A 17,937-nucleotide genomic window follows, 5' to 3' on the forward strand; every position below is an offset into this window, starting at 1 on the left:
TAGATTTAATTTATTTGGAGGAAAGTGATTCTCAATAGAAAAGAGCCATAAAACTTTTTTCATACAGCTAATTATGGCTTTAAAAGACCATTTCCACATAAAAGCACACAATCCAAGGTTTAACACCCTGAATATGCATTCAGTGATGGTAAATACAAATATATTGTGGTGGCTAATATGTGAAATTAGGTGAGCACATGGAAGATGTTCTTTAAATATTCCTGGTTTTTTTTTTTTTTTTTTTTTTTTTTTTACTGTTTAAAATACCTATGAATTTCATTTTGATTTTAAAAGAAACTGAAGGCCTTAAACATATGGGAATGACTTAAGAAGTACTGCCTTCAAAGATGATGTTAATTTGACTTTGAAGTTAGAACAAACTATTTCTCAATTTTTACAGAAAGTAGGCAGGAAGGAGAAAGGTCTTTAATCTCCACCTTAACAGAGAGCTTACAGGAGATCATCTCACGTTTTGCTGTTTTTAAAATAATAGTCTTAAATCTCCTTTAATAAAGTTTTGCGGTTTTTTTCCCTAGAAATACTTATTCTTTTGGTCACAGTGGACCCCAAATTTTATACTCTGTGACTTTTTTCTTGGGTCTGGGAAGGCTTAGCAGCAGGGGTGATCCTAAGGAAGTCTGCAGTGATGACTCTAGACATAACAGAATCACTGGGGAGTCTTTTCAACTTGCTGCTTCCCTCACCCTGAGATCCAGATACCTCCCCAAATCTCAGAGTCTGAGGGGGGACTGTTCAGTATTGGGGAAGACAAACAAACAAAAAAACTTCAAGCCAACTCAGAAGAACATTTGAAACTTAGTGGAAATTTGAATGTTTTATTATTCTAACTTGAAAATCATGGTTAGAGGCCATAGACTATATGAATTAACTACTTTAATCTCTTTATTTTGCTGATGTGGAAATTAAGCTCTGGTTTAGTGACTATTCAAGCATCTGTTCTGGTGCAAATAAAGTATGTTCTGTCCTGGGCTTTTATCAGAGGGATACAGAGAGGTAACTTGCTTACAATCATATCTTTAAGCTTAAAACTCTGTTCTCCATGTTAGACCATGTTTTAAGTGCACATAGAACACAGCAGCAGTAATTCTGTGCAGAAGTGATTCCACAAAACAAAAAATACAAACTAGTTGGATTTGGTTTTTCTGCTACAAGGAGTAACTACCATTTACATAGTACCTACTACAGGCCTAGTCCTATGCTGAGTATTTAATTTGACTGTAACTATTAAAATCCTACCTATCTTTGAAATGCCTCTCTCTCAGGGAATTTTCTCTAATGCATATCTCTGAGAAATCTCTTCTTCCTTTGAATCTACAACTTTTTATTTGTACTTTTAGTGTGGTACTTAAGATGTTCTTAATTTTGTTTTATAGTTGGTGAAAATGATTTCCTACATGATCTTATATACTGTTTGAAAAAAAAGATCACATTTTACCAATCTAAGTATCAAACCATAGTTGCCTGCAGGGGAGGTTCTCAGTAAATGTTTCTGAATGATTGAACAAATGAACAAGTGAAATAAAGTGTTGAAATGGATCAATTCCCTATGCTGGGTCATCGTTATCAACCATTTTGCATGTACATACAAGGTCACTATGTGAACGAAAAATAGATCTGTTTTCTAAATAGTTCATTGTTCTTTTAAGATCCCACTCTCAAAGATTCCTTTAGAAGTGTGTGCCTCTCCACCAACTACCGAGTTACTGAAGACACATTTCACATCATTTATTCAGCTAGTATTTATTGAATACTTACTGTGTGATGGAGGATATATTCAGCATAGCCTTAAACGTGCAAACCTTTAAAAGTAACTTTTATAAATATAGATGAAGTAATTCTGGAGTTTGACTCCATGGATATGCCACTCACCTAGCTACATATCTTTGATAAAGTTATTTAACTGTTACTGTTTTGTAAAACCAGAATAATAACAGAATAGGGGTTGCTGTGAATAACGAATGCACTAACATGTGTAATACGGAAAAATGATTGGTATAAAGCATAAGCACTATGTAAGTGTTTGTTCTTATTTATAAGAATGAAATGGAAAACAGAAAGTATAAACAGGTATATAAACCTAGTATTTCCTAAAAGCTCTTTCATTTTAACATTTTTACCAGACTGATAATGAGTAGGAAAAGAAAAGATTGGTATTAACCTCCTCTTCCCTTCCCACACACACACACACACACGCACATTGAGAGATGAAAACTAGTGTGCTCCCTAATAGAAAATTAACCTCAAATTATTTGTCCACAAATGAGAATGGGTACTGCTGACAAACAGTTTATTACAGATTATTACCAAATATAATAATTCTATAATAATGTATTATATAATTACATAATTATATAATCACAAACATATTACTGAATAGTTCCTTTTAGGGTTAGAGTATGAACATGATACTCTTTTGGATTTTTTTCTAGATAAAACTAACTAGCATACTAGGAACTTCGAAATCAGCAGCTCTGGCCTCAGTACCATCATGCTCTAACCAGCTGAAGTACATGATATACCCAAAAGGCAGGCAGGAGGAGAGAAAAAAGAATAAAAGCAAGAGACTGAGTAAGCTTATTTTTTTGGCAATAAGAGTATCCAAATGGAGGTACACAAACTCAGTATCACATAAATGAGTGCTTTCCAAATCAAAATGTATATATCTCCAGAGGTACATGAAGCCCAGGACAAACATAATTAAAAACAGGATCCTTAGATTAAAACAAGCACAAATAGTATATCGAGTAGAATTCAAAAATCACACAATTTTTGTTCTAAAAATTTTTAGAACAAAATAAAGACTAAAACACGTGCAAGCAGACAACTCCTGATCATGCCCACTAGGCCTTTCTCTGTAACTCTAGAGATTTCGTTAAATAAATTAATTTGCAAAGCAATGATATATTACAATTAGGCAAAACAAGGTAGGGTAGCAGTAAGAGATGGAAACAGAAGAGAAAATATAAATGTAATTGGTAACCAGTTATGAACTTGTCTCTTTTTAAAATTGAACTGTTCTAGAATTCTTGAGAGAAAAACCATTAAACCCTGATGTGTTATTCTTTCAAATAAGTTAATGTTTCAAAGTGCTTTGAACAGGATCTAGGACACAGTAAGCACTATTTAATTGTTAGTTAAATAAATAAATCGTTAAAAATTAAATAAAACACACTGTTGGATTCTTTTTGCTAATTGTTTGAGGCTTTTATATTGATTTTTAATATAAAATCATATTAAACATGTTTAATATGTGACTGAGACTGTGACCCACACGTTTAAATTGCCCATTTCACGTCTCCCTTCAGATATCTCAAAGACACCTCAAAGTCACCATGACCAAGATCATATTGCTGACCTTCCCTTTCAAACTCAACTTTTCTCCTAAGATCCCTATCTTAATTCCCTTTCTCACCATATATCCATAGACCTGTCTTTTTGGTGTTTCTTATTCTTTGGAGACTGTTGATAAAAAAGAAGCAGGGTGGAGGAAAGACGGGGAATGAAGAATAGAAGAGTCAAACCTGGAAACATCTGTATAGGTAAGTCTTACCTTCTCTAAGTAAAGGTAAGTGGGCTCTACTCCAGACCAACAGTAGTTACAACAGTAACTAAGTCTTCAGATAAGTGTTCTATCTTAACAATGGTGGGAACTGAAGGTGTTAAGTATTCTACCTAGAAGTGTTAACAGTAGCAGAAAAGAACACCTAGCCACTGAACTCCTCTCTTTTACACACTCATTAAATTTTGTTGTCCATTATAAGTCAAAGATAGGACAGGACAAAAGGGTAAAATGCAGGTGGTGGAAAATTTTACTCCTTGACATTCTCTGCCTTTCCAGGGTTTTATAAGATCTTTTATTCTGAACTTTCAAAGTCCAAGAGTGCACATGCATGGGAAGAGCAACAGGCATGCTGAGAGCAAATCCATCCTCAAGGGTGGCCCTGAGCAGATGGGACCAGAGGCACAGAGAACCAGAGCTCCTGGTCCTACCAACCCACACCGATACTCGTCAGGAAGAAACTGGACATTTTAATTTTTCAGACATCTTACACTGTGTCTTTTTCTGTAAATGAAGTAGAAGCAGAACTTGATATTAATGTAGAGGAGTAAAACAGAATTCATATTACTTTCACTTTAAGTAGAAATAGTTTTGTACTTTATTATTTATGATATCTAAGCTGGTGCTGATAAATAACAAAAAGAAGATAAAACACAATGGGGATATAAATGAATAACCAAGAGAAATCACAAGAGGCTCAAAAGAATAATACCTGAAGTCAAAATCTCCTACTTGCCCCTTTTCTAATATTTACAAAAATATTACTATCAACACCTTGTGCATGAAGTAAAGAAATACTATAGATGATTGAACTTTTAAGTATATTTGCACAATATATTGGTTTATATTGTAGATTTTCAGAGCTGTCTCTTGGAAAATGACTCTACTGTACTTTTCTTCTGTTTTTTAATTCTAAAAAATAAAACAAACAACAAATCCTTAAGGGTTTCTAAAGAATTGCTATCAAATGAATTACTCCTGTCTTCTACAAATGTATTTTGATCCACCTACTGTATGGAGCAAGACATGTGAAAGATCACTCAGACTGGTGGGACTTGGCTCCTCATTTAGCAAAGGAGACCTGGAAAGGCAGGGGCCCTCACCTTGTTTGGAGTTGACATCTGATGGGATGTGTGATGGGTGTGATCCTGGAGAAAAGTGCTCATCGCTGTAAGTGATGAGGGGGGTGAGAGGATGGACTGCGTGGGATGGCTGCACCACGGGAACTTTATTTGACTGCAAAATAAGCACAAGGTCAAAGTTAATAGGGATGCCCAACTCTTATTTTCTCTCCAAAAGGAAAAATTACACAATATCAGTAACCACTTGTCAGCATAACCCAACAATCATCTTCAGACCTTGGCAACTGATATCATCTCATTTAGAACTTCATAATTTTCCCATGGTAAATACTCAAGTACATGAATATCTCACCAAAAGACTATCAGTTATTTCATCAGTGCCCCTTTAGAGATTTAGGTTGGTCACTATTATTTATTTATGTGTAAATATTTATACACATGTACACTCCCGTTTGGATTATCTTCTCAGGTTAAGTTCAATAAAGAATTACTGGAGCAAAAGTTATGGATGTTCTATAAGCTCTTTATTCACTACACATGTCTGGCACAAAAAAGGAACTCAATAAAAAATTGTCCAATGAACAAATAAATGAATAAATATTGCCAATTTGAAAGGCAAATTTTAAACAACCCAATAAATATAAATTTCCTGCATTACTAGCCCCTTAGTTTATTTTATGTTTGTACATCCTTAAAAACCACGTCACACCATTTTTCATAATCTATATAGCTTTGTCAAACATGAGAACCTATTCAGTTCATCTTTTGCCACTCTATTTTCCAGAAGTATTAATTGATAAAAGGGAATTTCCAATCTTGAGTTTAATTGCATAATACAAAATACAGCTTAAGAACATTTTAAGTTGTTAACATTTTATATTTTAATGTACTTTTTATGTCTTATACTTGTTGACAAACAAATTTTACTACTTAACTCGGAAGTCCTAAACTACATAACAGTAACACTTTTAAAGGTTCGGGTTACCTATATGGACATCATCAATTTGAGGTCCATGATCATTTGACTGCAGACAAAGTTAAAGTTGTCGTTGTTTCTTCCAAGAAAGTGCTTCCTAAGTAAATCAGTAATGTAAACAATACTCAGGCAGGTTTAACCTAATTATGGGATTACAGGGATCATTTTAAAGAAAGTCCACAACCAGTCCCCTCAAAAAAGAAGGGAAACTCACTCAACACAATTATATAAATGTAAAAGATGTTTCTGATTTTAAACTCACCTACTAGTTAAAGCAGTCTCAGGAAGATCTCTATTTAGAAACACCATAATAACAAGTAACATAAATTGAAGAGGAATAGAATGTAATGAATTCACTAGTTCAGACATGCCTCCACCATAATTAGTTTGAATTAGTGAGATTTTACAGTACTACAGATTAACATTCTCCAGAAGCAAAAAGCAAAAAAAAAAAAAAAAGAAGAAAAGAAAAAAACCCAAGGAAGTGCCTAAAACACTCCACAGTGTGAACTGCTTAAAATGTGGGACTGTATTTAAACAGAGGGCCCCATAACATCCTTGTGTATGGTAGCTGCACCTATGACGTACACTGATTTTCAATGTGATGTTTTTTTTTTTACAAATTAGGTGTATAAATCATGTAGCTCCAATGGAAAGGCTTACCCTCAGGAAAATTAAGAATAATTATCCTAGTAATATTTAATTCTCTTTACACCCTATCATTACAACCTCCATCCAAAAGAAATTTATGGGGCGAAAAAAAGCAAAGGGAAAAAAAATTCACACTGTTTTAGGCAGTGATAAAATTTCCATACTAGATTTTCCCTATTTTATGATTGTCAGCTCTTCTCTTTTTTTTTTTTTTTTAAGTTTTATTTTTATTTATTTATTTTATTTATTTTTTTTTAGATTTTTTTTTTTAAATTTTATTTTGTCAATATACATTGTGGCTGATTATTGCTCCCCATCACCAAAATGTCAGCTCTTCTCTAATGGTAATACTTGCATAGTTCATATAGCCCGTGGCATTTATTAAATAGAGCACCATTATCAAAGCCACACAACTTTTTTCTATACACCTCAGCACAAACATCTATGCATATAAATGTATAAAAAATTTAAAAACAATTTTTAACGCTTTTCAAGTGTTAGTGATGCAGTTTACCCAAAATACAGAATGAACTTATTAAATACAAGTAATTTAGACTGCTAGAGGAGATGGCAGGGGGTGGGTGGGAGTGGGGATAGGAGGATATTTTAATAAATCCTTTTAAAAATGGAAACAAAACTCTCAACAACCAAATGCTAAAATGAATATATTTCAACTATACCTCAGAATAACTGTTTTGAGTTTCATTTTGAAAGTCTCATAAGAAGCATGATTGCCAAACAATCTACAAAAATATTTTCTTAGGGTAGTTTTAAAGAGGAAGCATTGCAGAAGTCTTCTGGGGAAAAAAAAATTATATATATAAAATAAGAAAGGCTCTTATTTCCAGAGCACCACCTTAAGGAACTTGCATTAGCAGGCAGCATCTTCTTAATGTCTGACCTATCCCTCCAGTCATATAGCTCAGAATCTGGTGCCATGAATTTTTGCTAAATTATGCTATCCTTGCTCTCCTCTTAATTTTACGGTTTTCAACACAGATTTGCTTTCCTGTGGGAAGGAGATAAGAAGCCGAGGATTTTAATTTAAGCTCTGGCCTTGTCTTATATTTTGCAAGATGGATAGCGAAAGCAGTACTAGTAGGTATGTTAAAGCCAACAAGGATTACGTCCATTTTTGTGGCCAAATAATAAAAGCAATATGAAATCTCAATGATATGTGTAAGCAGAATTCTAAGGGTTATATTCTGTCTCCTGCCGACCATCTTGGCCATGTATATAAATGGAACAAAGTGGATTCCACCCTACACTGCAGATAGCTGGCATACTGCCATCACAGTCAAGTGCCCTCAGCCCTAAACTGGTGGGCTTCCTCTGATGTCAGAGTTACTGTCCTTTGAAACTATATGCACACACAAGGTGAGAACCCTGGCACTGCTACTTTGGTTAAGTTTTAAGACAAACAGTATAACCATTCTGAATTCTATTCTTCTAATCTCTAAATAACAATGTGGTGTATTTTGGGGGTGGGACTAGGTGAGGGGGAGAATAATCAACCCATTACTTATGTCTCTGTAGACAAATTTATGTAGCTACATTATAATGTACATTTATACATGTATATGTATGCATATCTATATATTAAGCACCTAAACTTTTCCAAGTACTATTCCAGCACCAACTACCAATACAGACAAGGGCCTGGAAGTGGAGTCAGGGGATGGTACTGGAAACAAAGAATATGTAAAAAATCAAACATGCAAGCAGAATCTGAACAGACAGCATCAAGTACTATGAAGAAAATGATGAACCAGGTGATAGGAGAGCCTATGCTTTCATACCATGTGAAAACTGTAAGAAACCTAAAGTCCATTTAGTACAAGCTCCTTATTTTATAATATGGGAAGGTGGTCAAGCCAGGACTACTGCCAGCACTTATAACAGTACGCCCAGCTCACTACACAGTGCCAGTAATGCTGGGTCACTGCAAATACTATGGGCATGGAATACCTGAGAGGCTCAATACAGTGGAATCAAGTAGTAGAGAAATTCAATCCTTTTGGCTCTTCCTCTGTGCTATGTACTGTACACACAGTGCCTCACTTAACAGAACCCAAATCTCCTGATTCCTACTCAGGTGCTTTCCCACTACACATCTCACTGTAAGGGAGGGAGGAGGAAGAAAGGATAAAAATCACTTTTGATTCTTTTTCATTCACAGGTATAGTCAGGTGAGTTTTAGCTGCCAGTGGAGAATTACCAGGTATTCCCAATGCATCCTTTGTTTTATTATCCCAGGGTAACAGTATGCATAATCACTCCACCTTTATGAGATTCCTGACAGCCTTAAATCATCCCAAATTCTCCACTCCTGCTCAAAGAGGTTGAGTAACTTGTCTAAGCTCACACGGCAGTAAGAATCTGAGCAGGGCTGAAGTCCCTGGTTTTCTGATTCTCACTGCACATTCTCTAATCTTGGGCAGGTGATTGGTGGGTGAGCAAAGGAAAAGTCATAAAGTTGGAAAGAGCAGGTACTGGAAAAAGGATAGAAAATATCGAGGTAGACTCTGAAAGACAGCTCTCCCACCTGTACTCAGCACTCATACATGACTACTTAGTAGAAATCCTGAAGTCCTTTCTCAAATTTGAAAAACACCATCGGGCCATCCTATGCACATAATATAATTACAGCAACACTTACCAAGTGCTTACTCTATGCCACACACTTTATCCTCACAACAGCCTCTGAGGCAGGTACTACTATTATTTCCCTTTTATAGATAAGGAAACAGGCATGGAGAAGCTAAGTAACTTTCCCAATGGCATATAGCTAGTAAGTGGCAAAGCCAGGATTCAAATACAGAAAGTCTGGCTCTAAAGGCCAGGTTCGTTACCAGCACACCATGTGGCCTCCCTAAAGAACCAAGTTCCCAAAATCTTGAACATTGAGTGGACCATCTGGGCCACACCTGACAGTATGTGACATCTATGAAATGACTGTGTGGTCTCTGTCCCAGGCACAGAAATCACACCAGACAAAGAGGCACCTCAGGAGAAGCAGTTAGAGCTGTAGAAACTCAACTGCTGCCTTTCTCTCTAGCACTGGAAAATTTTCCAAGGAAGCTTGCTTGGCTGCCACCCAGGCTGGTCCATGCAGGTAAGGACCTCTTTGGCATCACAGTCAATAAAACCCATACCTCCTGTGGACACAAAGTGGGTGCCACTTACGGATCCTGAGAACCAACCCCCAAAGCAGCATTCCCAGAAATGACCCATTCACCGCTGGCAGGAACTCAAGGTGTCGTGAAAGTTGTTAGCCTCCAAGGATGTGGTTCTGGGAAGGACTAAAAAGTGGTTCAACTCCCTACTGGCTACAGCCTCAGGTCTGCTGGCAAGTGGAGTAACTGGGGGAGAAACCAGCTGGCCTAGCAGCTAGTCCTCATTTTACACATCTATGGATTTCAACTAAACCCAAAGCGCTGGGTCTAGGTCTCGAGTTCCATTTCAAGTGACTGTGTATTTTATCAGTAGCCCTCCTGGTAATAACTGAATCCAGGAGAATTTTAACACTCCACCAACTTATTGAGATGAGGTCTCAACCGTTATGGTGGCATTTTACTTTTTATTAAACTTTGAAGAACTCTGGTACTCGTGAAATAAAGCCACGTAATTTCATACTGTGCATTCCCCTCCTCTTCCAAGAATCCGAGCTTCTCAAGCCTTCCCACAAAGAAGAGCATATTTAATTTATCCCAAAAGGATACATTGATTCTTGAATCAACTAGACCTCAAAAAGAACACAGGGGATGGCTGGTTAGCTCAGTTGGTTAGAGTGTGGTGTTATAACACCAAGGTCAAGGGTTTGGATCCCCATATTGGCCAGTCACCCCTCCCCATTTCCCCTCCCATATCCCCTCCCCGACAAAAGAAGTGCTGGACATACATTCATTTTTTTTTTTTTTTAATTTTATTTTGTCGATATACATTGTGGCTGATTATTGCTCCCCATCACCGAAACCTCTCTCCCTCCTCCCTCCCCCCCCAACAATGTCCTTTCTGTTTGCTTGTCTTTGCTTGTCGTATCAACATCAAGTAATTGTGGTTGTTATAGCTTCTCCCCCCCCGTTTTTTTTTTTTGTGTGTGTGTGTGTGTGTGTGTGAATTTATATATTAATTTTTAGCTCCCACCAATAAGTGAGAACATGTGGTATTTCTCTTTCTGTGCCTGACTTGTTTCACTTAATATAATTCTCTCAAGGTCCATCCATGTTGTTGCAAATGGCAGTATTTCATTCGTTTTTATAGCTGAGTAGTATTCCATTGTGTAGATATACCACATTTTCCGTATTCACTCATCTGATGATGGACATTTGGGCTGGTTCCAACTCTTGGCTATTGTAAAGAGTACTGCGATGAACATTGGGGAACAGGTATACCTTCAACTTGATGATTTCCATTCCTGTGGGTATGTTCCCAACAGTGGGATAGCTGGGTCGTATGGTAGATCTATCTGCAATTGTTTGAGGAACCTCCATACCATTTTCCATAGAGGCTGCACCATTTTGCAGTCCCACCAACAATGTATGACAGTTCCTTTTTCTCCACAACCTCGCCAGCATTTATCGTTCAGAGTCTTTTGGATTTTAGCCATCCTAACTGGGGTGAGATGGTATCTCAGTGTGGTTTTGATTTGCATTTCCCAGATGCTGAGTGATGTTGAGCATTTTTTCATATGTCTGTTGGCCATTTGTATGTCTTCCTTAGAGAAATGCCTACTTAGCTCTTTTGCCCATTTTTTAGTTGGGTTGCTTGTTTTTTTCTTGTAAAGTTGTTTGAGTTCCTTATATATTCTGGATATTAATCCTTTGTCAGATGTATATTTTGCAAATATTTTCTCCCACTCTGTTGGTTGTCTTTTAACTCTGTTAATTGTTTCTTTTGCTGTGCAGAAGCTTTTTAGTTTGATATAATCCCATTTGTTTATTTTTCCTTTGGTTGCCTGTGCTTTTGGGGTCGTATTCATGAAGTCTGTGCCCAGTCCTATTTCCTGAAGTGTTTCTCCTATGTTTTCTTTAAGAAGTTTTATTGTTTCAGGGTGTATATTTAAATCCTTAATCCATTTTGAGTTGATTTTAGTATATGGTGAGAGGTATGGATCTAGTTTCATTCTCCTGCATATGGATATCCAGTTATCCCAGCACCATTTGCTGAAGAGGCAGTCCCTTCCCCAGTGAATAGGCTTGGTGCCTTTGTCAAAGATCAGATGGCAGTAAGTGTGTGGGTTGATTTCTGGATTCTCTATTCTATTCCATTGGTCAGTGTGTCTGTTTTTATGCCAGTACCATACTGTTTTGGTTATTATACCTTTGTAGTATAGCTTAAAGTCAGGTAGTGTTATGCCTCCAGCTTTATTTTTTTTGCTCAGCATTGCTTTGGCTATGCGTGGTCTTTTATTATTCCATATAAATGTCTGGAGAGTTTTTTCCATTTCTGAGAAAAATGTCTTTGGAATTTTGATGGGGATTGCATTGAATTTGTATATCACTTTGGGTAGTATGGACATTTTCACTATGCTGATTCTTCCAATCCAAGACCATGGGATATCTTTCCATCTTCTTGTATCCTCTCTAATTTCTCTCAGCAGTGGTTTGTAGTTCTCATTAGAGATTTTTCACCTCCTTGGTTAACTCAATTCCTAAGTATTTTATTTTTTTGGTGGCTATTGTAAATGGGCAGGCTTTCTTGATTTCTCGTTCTATATGTTCACTATTGGAGAAAAGTAATGCTACTGATTTTTGTATGTTGATTTTGTATCCTGCTACTGTGCTGAAATCAGTTATCAATTCCAGCAGTTTTTTTGTAGAGGTTTTAGGCTGTTCGATATATAGGATCATGTCATCTGCAAACAGGGACAGTTTGACTTCATCTTTTCCAATCTGGATGCCCTTTATTTCCTTCTCTTCTCTGATTGCTCTAGCTAGTACCTCGAACACTATGTTGAATAGGAGTGGTGAGAGTGGGCATCCTTGTCTAGTTCCTGTTCTTAAAGGAAAAGCTTTCAGCTTTTCCCCATTCAGGATGATACTGGCAGTGGGTTTGGCATATATGGCTTTAATTATGTTGAGATACTTTCCCTCTATACCTAACTTATAGAGGGTCTTTGTCATGAATGAGTGCTGAACTTTATCAAATGCTTTTTCAGCATCTATACAGATGATAATATGGTCCTAGTGTTTGACTTTATTAATATGGTGTATCACATTTATTGATTTGCGTATGTTGAACCAACCTTGCATCCCTGGGATGAATCCCACTTGATCGTGGTGAATAATTTTACGTATGTGTTGCTGTATTCTGTTTGCTAGTATTTTAGTGAGGATATTTGCATCTATATTCATCAAGGATATCGGCCTGTAGTTTTCTTTTCTGGTTATATCTTTACCTGGTTTTGGTATCAGGATGATGTTTGCTTCATAGAATGAGTTTGGGAGATTTGCATCCGTTTCAATCTTTTGGAATAGTTTGTAAAGAATCGGTGTCAATTCCTCTTTGAATGTTTGGTAAAATTCTGCTGTGAATCCATCTGGTCCTGGGCTTTTCTTTGTTGGGAGCCTTCTGATAACAGCTTCAATCTCCTTTATTGTTATTGGTCTGTTCAGATTTTCTACGTCTTCATGGTTCAGTTTGGGAGCTTGTGTGTGTCCAGAAATTTATCCATTTCCCCCAGATTTTCAAATTTGTTGGCGTATAGTTGTTTATAGTAGTCTCGAATAATTCCTTGTATTTCAGATGAATCAGTTGTAATATCGCCTTTTTCATTTCTAATTTTTGTTATTTAAGTCTTCTCTCTTCTTTTTTTTGTTAGGCATGCTAATGGTTTGTCAATTTTATTTATCTTTTCAAAAAACCAACTTTTTGATTCGTTGATCTTTTGAATTGTTTATTGGGTTTCAATTTCATTCAGTTCTGCTCTGATCTTAATGATTTCTTTCCGTCTGCTAATTTTAGGTTTGGATTGTTCTTGTTTTTCTAGTTCTTTAAGGTGAAGTGTTAGGTTGTTCACTTGCCATCTTTCCATTCTTCTGAAGTGAGCATTTAATGCAATAAATTTCCCCCTCAATACTGCTTTTGCAGTATCCCACAGGTTTTGGTATGATGTATCATTGTTTTCATTAGTTTCAATCAATTTTTTGATTTCCTGCTTGATTTCTTCTTGGACCCATATGTCATTAAGCAGAATGCTGTTTAATTTCCATGTGTTTGTATAGTTTCCAGAGTTTTGTTTGTTATTAATTTCTAGTTTTAATCCATTGTGGTCTGAGAAGATACATGGGATAATTCCAATTTTTTTTGAATTTATTGAGACTTGATTTGTGACCAAATATGTGATCTATCCTGGAGAATGATCCATGTGCTGCTGAGAAGAATGAATATTCTGAGGTTGTTGGGTGGAATGTTCTGTAGATATCTGCCAATTCCAATTGGTCTAGAGTCTTGTTTAGATCTTGTGTTTCTCTACTGATTCTTTGCCTAGATGATCTGTCTAATATTGACAGTGGGGTGTTCAGGTCCCCTGCTATTATGGTATTAGTGTCTATTTCCTTCTTTAGGTCTAATAGAGTTTGTTTTATAAATCTGGCTGCTCCAACATTGGGTGCATACATATTTATGATTGTTATGTCTTCTTGATGCATCAGTCCTTTTATCATTAAGTAGTGTCCCTCATTGTCTCTTTTTATGGTTTTTAGTTTAAAGTCTATTTTGTCAGATATAAGAATAGCTACTCCAGCTCGTTTTTCTTTTCTGTTTGCATGGTAAATCTTTTTCCATCCTTTCACTCTTAGTCTATGTGAGTCTTTATGGGTGAGGTGGGTCTCTTGTAGGCAGCATATAGTTGGGTCCTCCTTTTTGATCCAGTCAGCCAGTTTGTGTCTTTTGATTGGGGAATTTAAGCCTTTTACATTAAGAGTTGTCATTGAAAGGTGTTGATTTATTCCTAGCATTTTATTGGTTGTTTGGTTGTCTTAGGTGTCTTTTGTTCCTTGCTTTCTGATTTACTGTTTGGTTTCTGTGTTTGTTGGTTCCTTAGGTTGTAGATAGCATTCCTGTTTGATTGTTTTCTCTTCATGAATGCCATTTTTATTATACTAGTGGGTTTAGATTTTTCTTGGGTTTTTATGGCAGTGGTAGTTATTTTTCAGGAACCAAACCCAGTCCTCCCTTGAGGATTTCTTGTAAGGGTGGTCATGTGGTGGTGAACTCCCGCAGTTTTTGTTTGTCTGAGAAATATTCTATTTGCCCTTCATTTCGGAAGGATAGCCTTGCAGGGTAGAGTATTCTTGGCTGGCAATCTTTGTCTTTTAGTATTTTGAAAATATCATCCCATTCCTTTCTAGCTTTTAGGGTTTGTGATGAAAAGTCTGATGTTAGCCTGATTGGGGCTCCCTTATAGGTGATTTGACGCTTCTCTCTTGCAGCTTTTAAGATTCTCTCTTTGTCTTTGAATTTTGCCAATTTGACTATAACATGTCTTGGAGAAGGCCTTTTTGGGTTGAATACATTTGGAGATCGTTGAGCTTCCTGGATCTGAAGATCTGTGATTTTTCCTATACCTGGGAAGTTTTCTGCCACTATTTTGTTGAATATGTTTTCAATGGAATCTCCATTTTCCTCCCCTTCTGGAATACCCATGACTCAGATATTTGAGCGCTTAAGGTTGTCTGATATCTCTCTCAGATTTTCTTCAACGTCTTTGATTCTTTTTTCTTTCTTTTTGTCTGCTTGTGTTATTTCAAACAGCCCATCTTCAAGTTCAGAGGTTCTCTCTTCAACTTCGACAAGCCTGCTGGTTAAACTCTCGGTTGTGTTTTTTATTTCGCTGAATAACTTCTTCAGTTTGGCAAGTTCTGTTACATTTTTTTTCAGGACATTGATTTCCTTGTACATTTCCTCTTTCAGATCCTGTATACTTTTCCTCATTTCATTATGATGTCTAGCTGAGTTTTCTTGTATCTCATTCAGTTTCCTTCGAATTATCACTCGAAATTCCTTGTCAGTCATTTCAAGGGCTTCTTGTTCTATAGGATCTAGAGTTTGAGATTTATTAACTTTTGGTGGTGTACTTTCTTGATTTTTTGTATTTCTGGTATCTTTTTTTTGATGTTTATTCATTGTGGCAGGGGGTTTCACAGTCCACTGGTTTGAGACTATTGACTAACTAAGATGTTGCTGTGGTTGCCAATTTGGTATGGCTACCTCCGTGACTGCTCAGTTGGCCTCTAGTGCCTTGTGTGTATGGTTGCCTTGGGTCTTGGGCCTCTCTGGGGAGCCGCCTTTCTGGTCAGCTTAGACTCTGCTGGGCTGCTGGATCACGTACCACAGGGTGTGTGATCTCTATTGAGGTTTCACTTCCCGTGCAGGACTTCTCCCTGTTCCGTGTGCTCTGGCCCAGGCTGTTGGATTGTGCAGTGGTGACCCCACAGGGTGTGTGGATTCTGTCGAGTCTCCGCCTCCCTGGCGGCACATCTCCCCACTCTGTGAGCACTGGGCTTGGCTGAGACGTGTCTTCTGCAACCCTCGTCTATCAGTTGGGCCTTCAAGACCCTGCTCGGCACTGCCTCACACAGGAAGTCTACCAGGTTTCTGGTAGGCACAGACGACCGGTCGCTCTGGGTGCCTTTGTAGCACTGTAGATCTTTCTCGGGACTTGTTCACCTTTGTATCCCCCCGGCATGGACCGAGTCTAGCACCCGCCTGCAATCAGCTCTCCGGCAGGTTCAAGCGGACTTGGAAACTCTCCTACCACACTATTCCCAACCAGAAATTGGTTAGGCGTTTTTCCGAACCGGTGGCCGCAGAGATGGTATCTGCCTCTCAGTAACAGGAAATTTACTGGGGGCCGGAGTCCAGGGTGTGGTGGAGTGACAGTCGGCCCCGCCTGTACTTCCTTGCCCTCCCAACACTGGCCAGGGACGCCCCACACCACCAGCCCCGCCAGAGAACCGCGGAGGGAGTGGGAGGGGAGGCCAGCCTGCAGGCCCCGGGAAGCCCCGCGCCGGGGCAAGCAAGTGGGAAGGCTCAGTGAGGAGCCAGGCCGGGCGGAGCTACCACCACCTGGGAAAATGGAGGCAGCCCCAGGGCAGTGAGTGACCCGGTGATGCAGGCAGAAGCCGGGTGGGCGTCAGCCCCCCGAGCAGGGCCGGGCCAGCGGTCACTCACAGGGCTGTGTCAGATCGGGCGCTCACTCTCTGCCTCTGGTTTCTCACCTTCCCTGTTCTCGGTTCCCACCGCCTCGGGCTCATACATTCTAAGATCCATGAAAGCTAAAAACCTGGTTGAGGTCTGACACAGCCTTTCAAGTCTAAGACCACGACTGGTTGTGATGCAGCAGCATTTTTCAGATAATCATGAGGCTGCAGGCTTTGGAGATGCAAACATTCCAGGAGCCCAACTCTGGAGGCAAAGGGATGGGCTAGAGACCTTTGCCATCATTGGACAACTGGAATGTTTCCCTAAGAGGGGAAGGAACATGTTATACAAAAAGGAATTAATATGGACTGGACACCCAGTAAGTGCAGTCATTATATTGGTGCTTTCATGTTCTCAGGCATTAATCCACATAAGTGGGTCTTATTACGGTCATATTTATAGATGAAGAGGAGGCTGAGTCCTTTTGAACACAGAATAAAGAATAACTAGTCAAGAGAGGAGCTGCGCTGGCATTGTTTTGATACCAAAGTCCCTGCTCATCCTGTCCCACACTACTTGGTACTCAGCTACTCCCTCCATCTCTCTCTCAAACTACCCTGCCAGGGTGGTCTGCCATGGGCTCAATTGTGATGAAGCAACTAGACAGGAACAACTGACCACTTGGAGAACACTGATGTCAACAGAAGTACTACAAACAGACTGCTGTAACAGCTGCTTTGGGAGGGGCAGGTATGGAGAACCCACTATTCTCTAAGTTCTCTATAAGGTGATGATTTCCATACATTACATTATTTAATCCTGAAACCACCCCTAAGTTAGGTGTTAAGATTTCTGTTCTATCAGGAACAAAACTGAGGTTCTGAGAGGTTGAGTAATTTATATAAGAATCACATAGGATGTCAAGTATCAGAGATAGGATTTGAACCAAGTCTGGGTAACTCCAAAGAGTACACCTTGCGTACCAAAAAACCAAAAACAGACAGTCTGGCATCCTCTGATTGCCAAGTGGAAGACATGAGTAAAAATACAGTTTAATATTCAAGAACGTGGGCACTGGAGGCAGAAAGTTCCAATCCCAAACATTCAAATGCCACTTTGTCACTATGCTTAGGTAATCTACTTAATTTTTCAGAATCTCAGATTCCTCAAGTGTAAAATGGGTAGAATAATAACTCACAGTATTAAGGTGAGGATTAATGAGAAATGCAAATAAAACATCTAACTCAGGTCCGGGCATATAATGTATGCTCAGTAAATACTTGTGGAATGGATAAAGGAAATAGGAAAGGAAAAAGAGGGCCAGTGGATGAATTACTGTACTCCAAAAGGTCAAGCCACTCATCCCTAAGACACACTGTTTTAGAATTCAGAACTATGATTTCTTCTAGATGAACTCTCCACCAAACTCTCCCTTCCCTGATCTACCAGCACACTTTTAGTCTGTACCTGAAATCCAAAAACCTTCCTCTCATCACTGCTTG

At 38.3% G+C, this 17,937-nt stretch overlaps 1 protein-coding gene across 4 annotated transcripts in view; it reads right to left on the minus strand.

Annotated features, from left to right (window-relative positions):
* LEF1 (lymphoid enhancer binding factor 1) overlaps positions 1-17,937 on the minus strand; it is a 118,462-nt gene that overhangs the window by 31,771 nt on the left and 68,754 nt on the right. For all 4 annotated transcript variants that reach the window (XM_063107378.1, XM_063107379.1, XM_063107377.1 and 1 more), the window contains exon 4: positions 4,684-4,816. In XM_063107378.1, the coding sequence (XP_062963448.1) occupies positions 4,684-4,816 (133 nt within the window). The remainder of the gene's footprint in view (positions 1-4,683; positions 4,817-17,937) is intronic.

Source organism: Cynocephalus volans, chromosome 9 (genome assembly GCF_027409185.1).
Source record: "Cynocephalus volans isolate mCynVol1 chromosome 9, mCynVol1.pri, whole genome shotgun sequence".
In the NCBI taxonomy this organism is placed as follows: domain Eukaryota; kingdom Metazoa; phylum Chordata; class Mammalia; order Dermoptera; family Cynocephalidae; genus Cynocephalus; species Cynocephalus volans.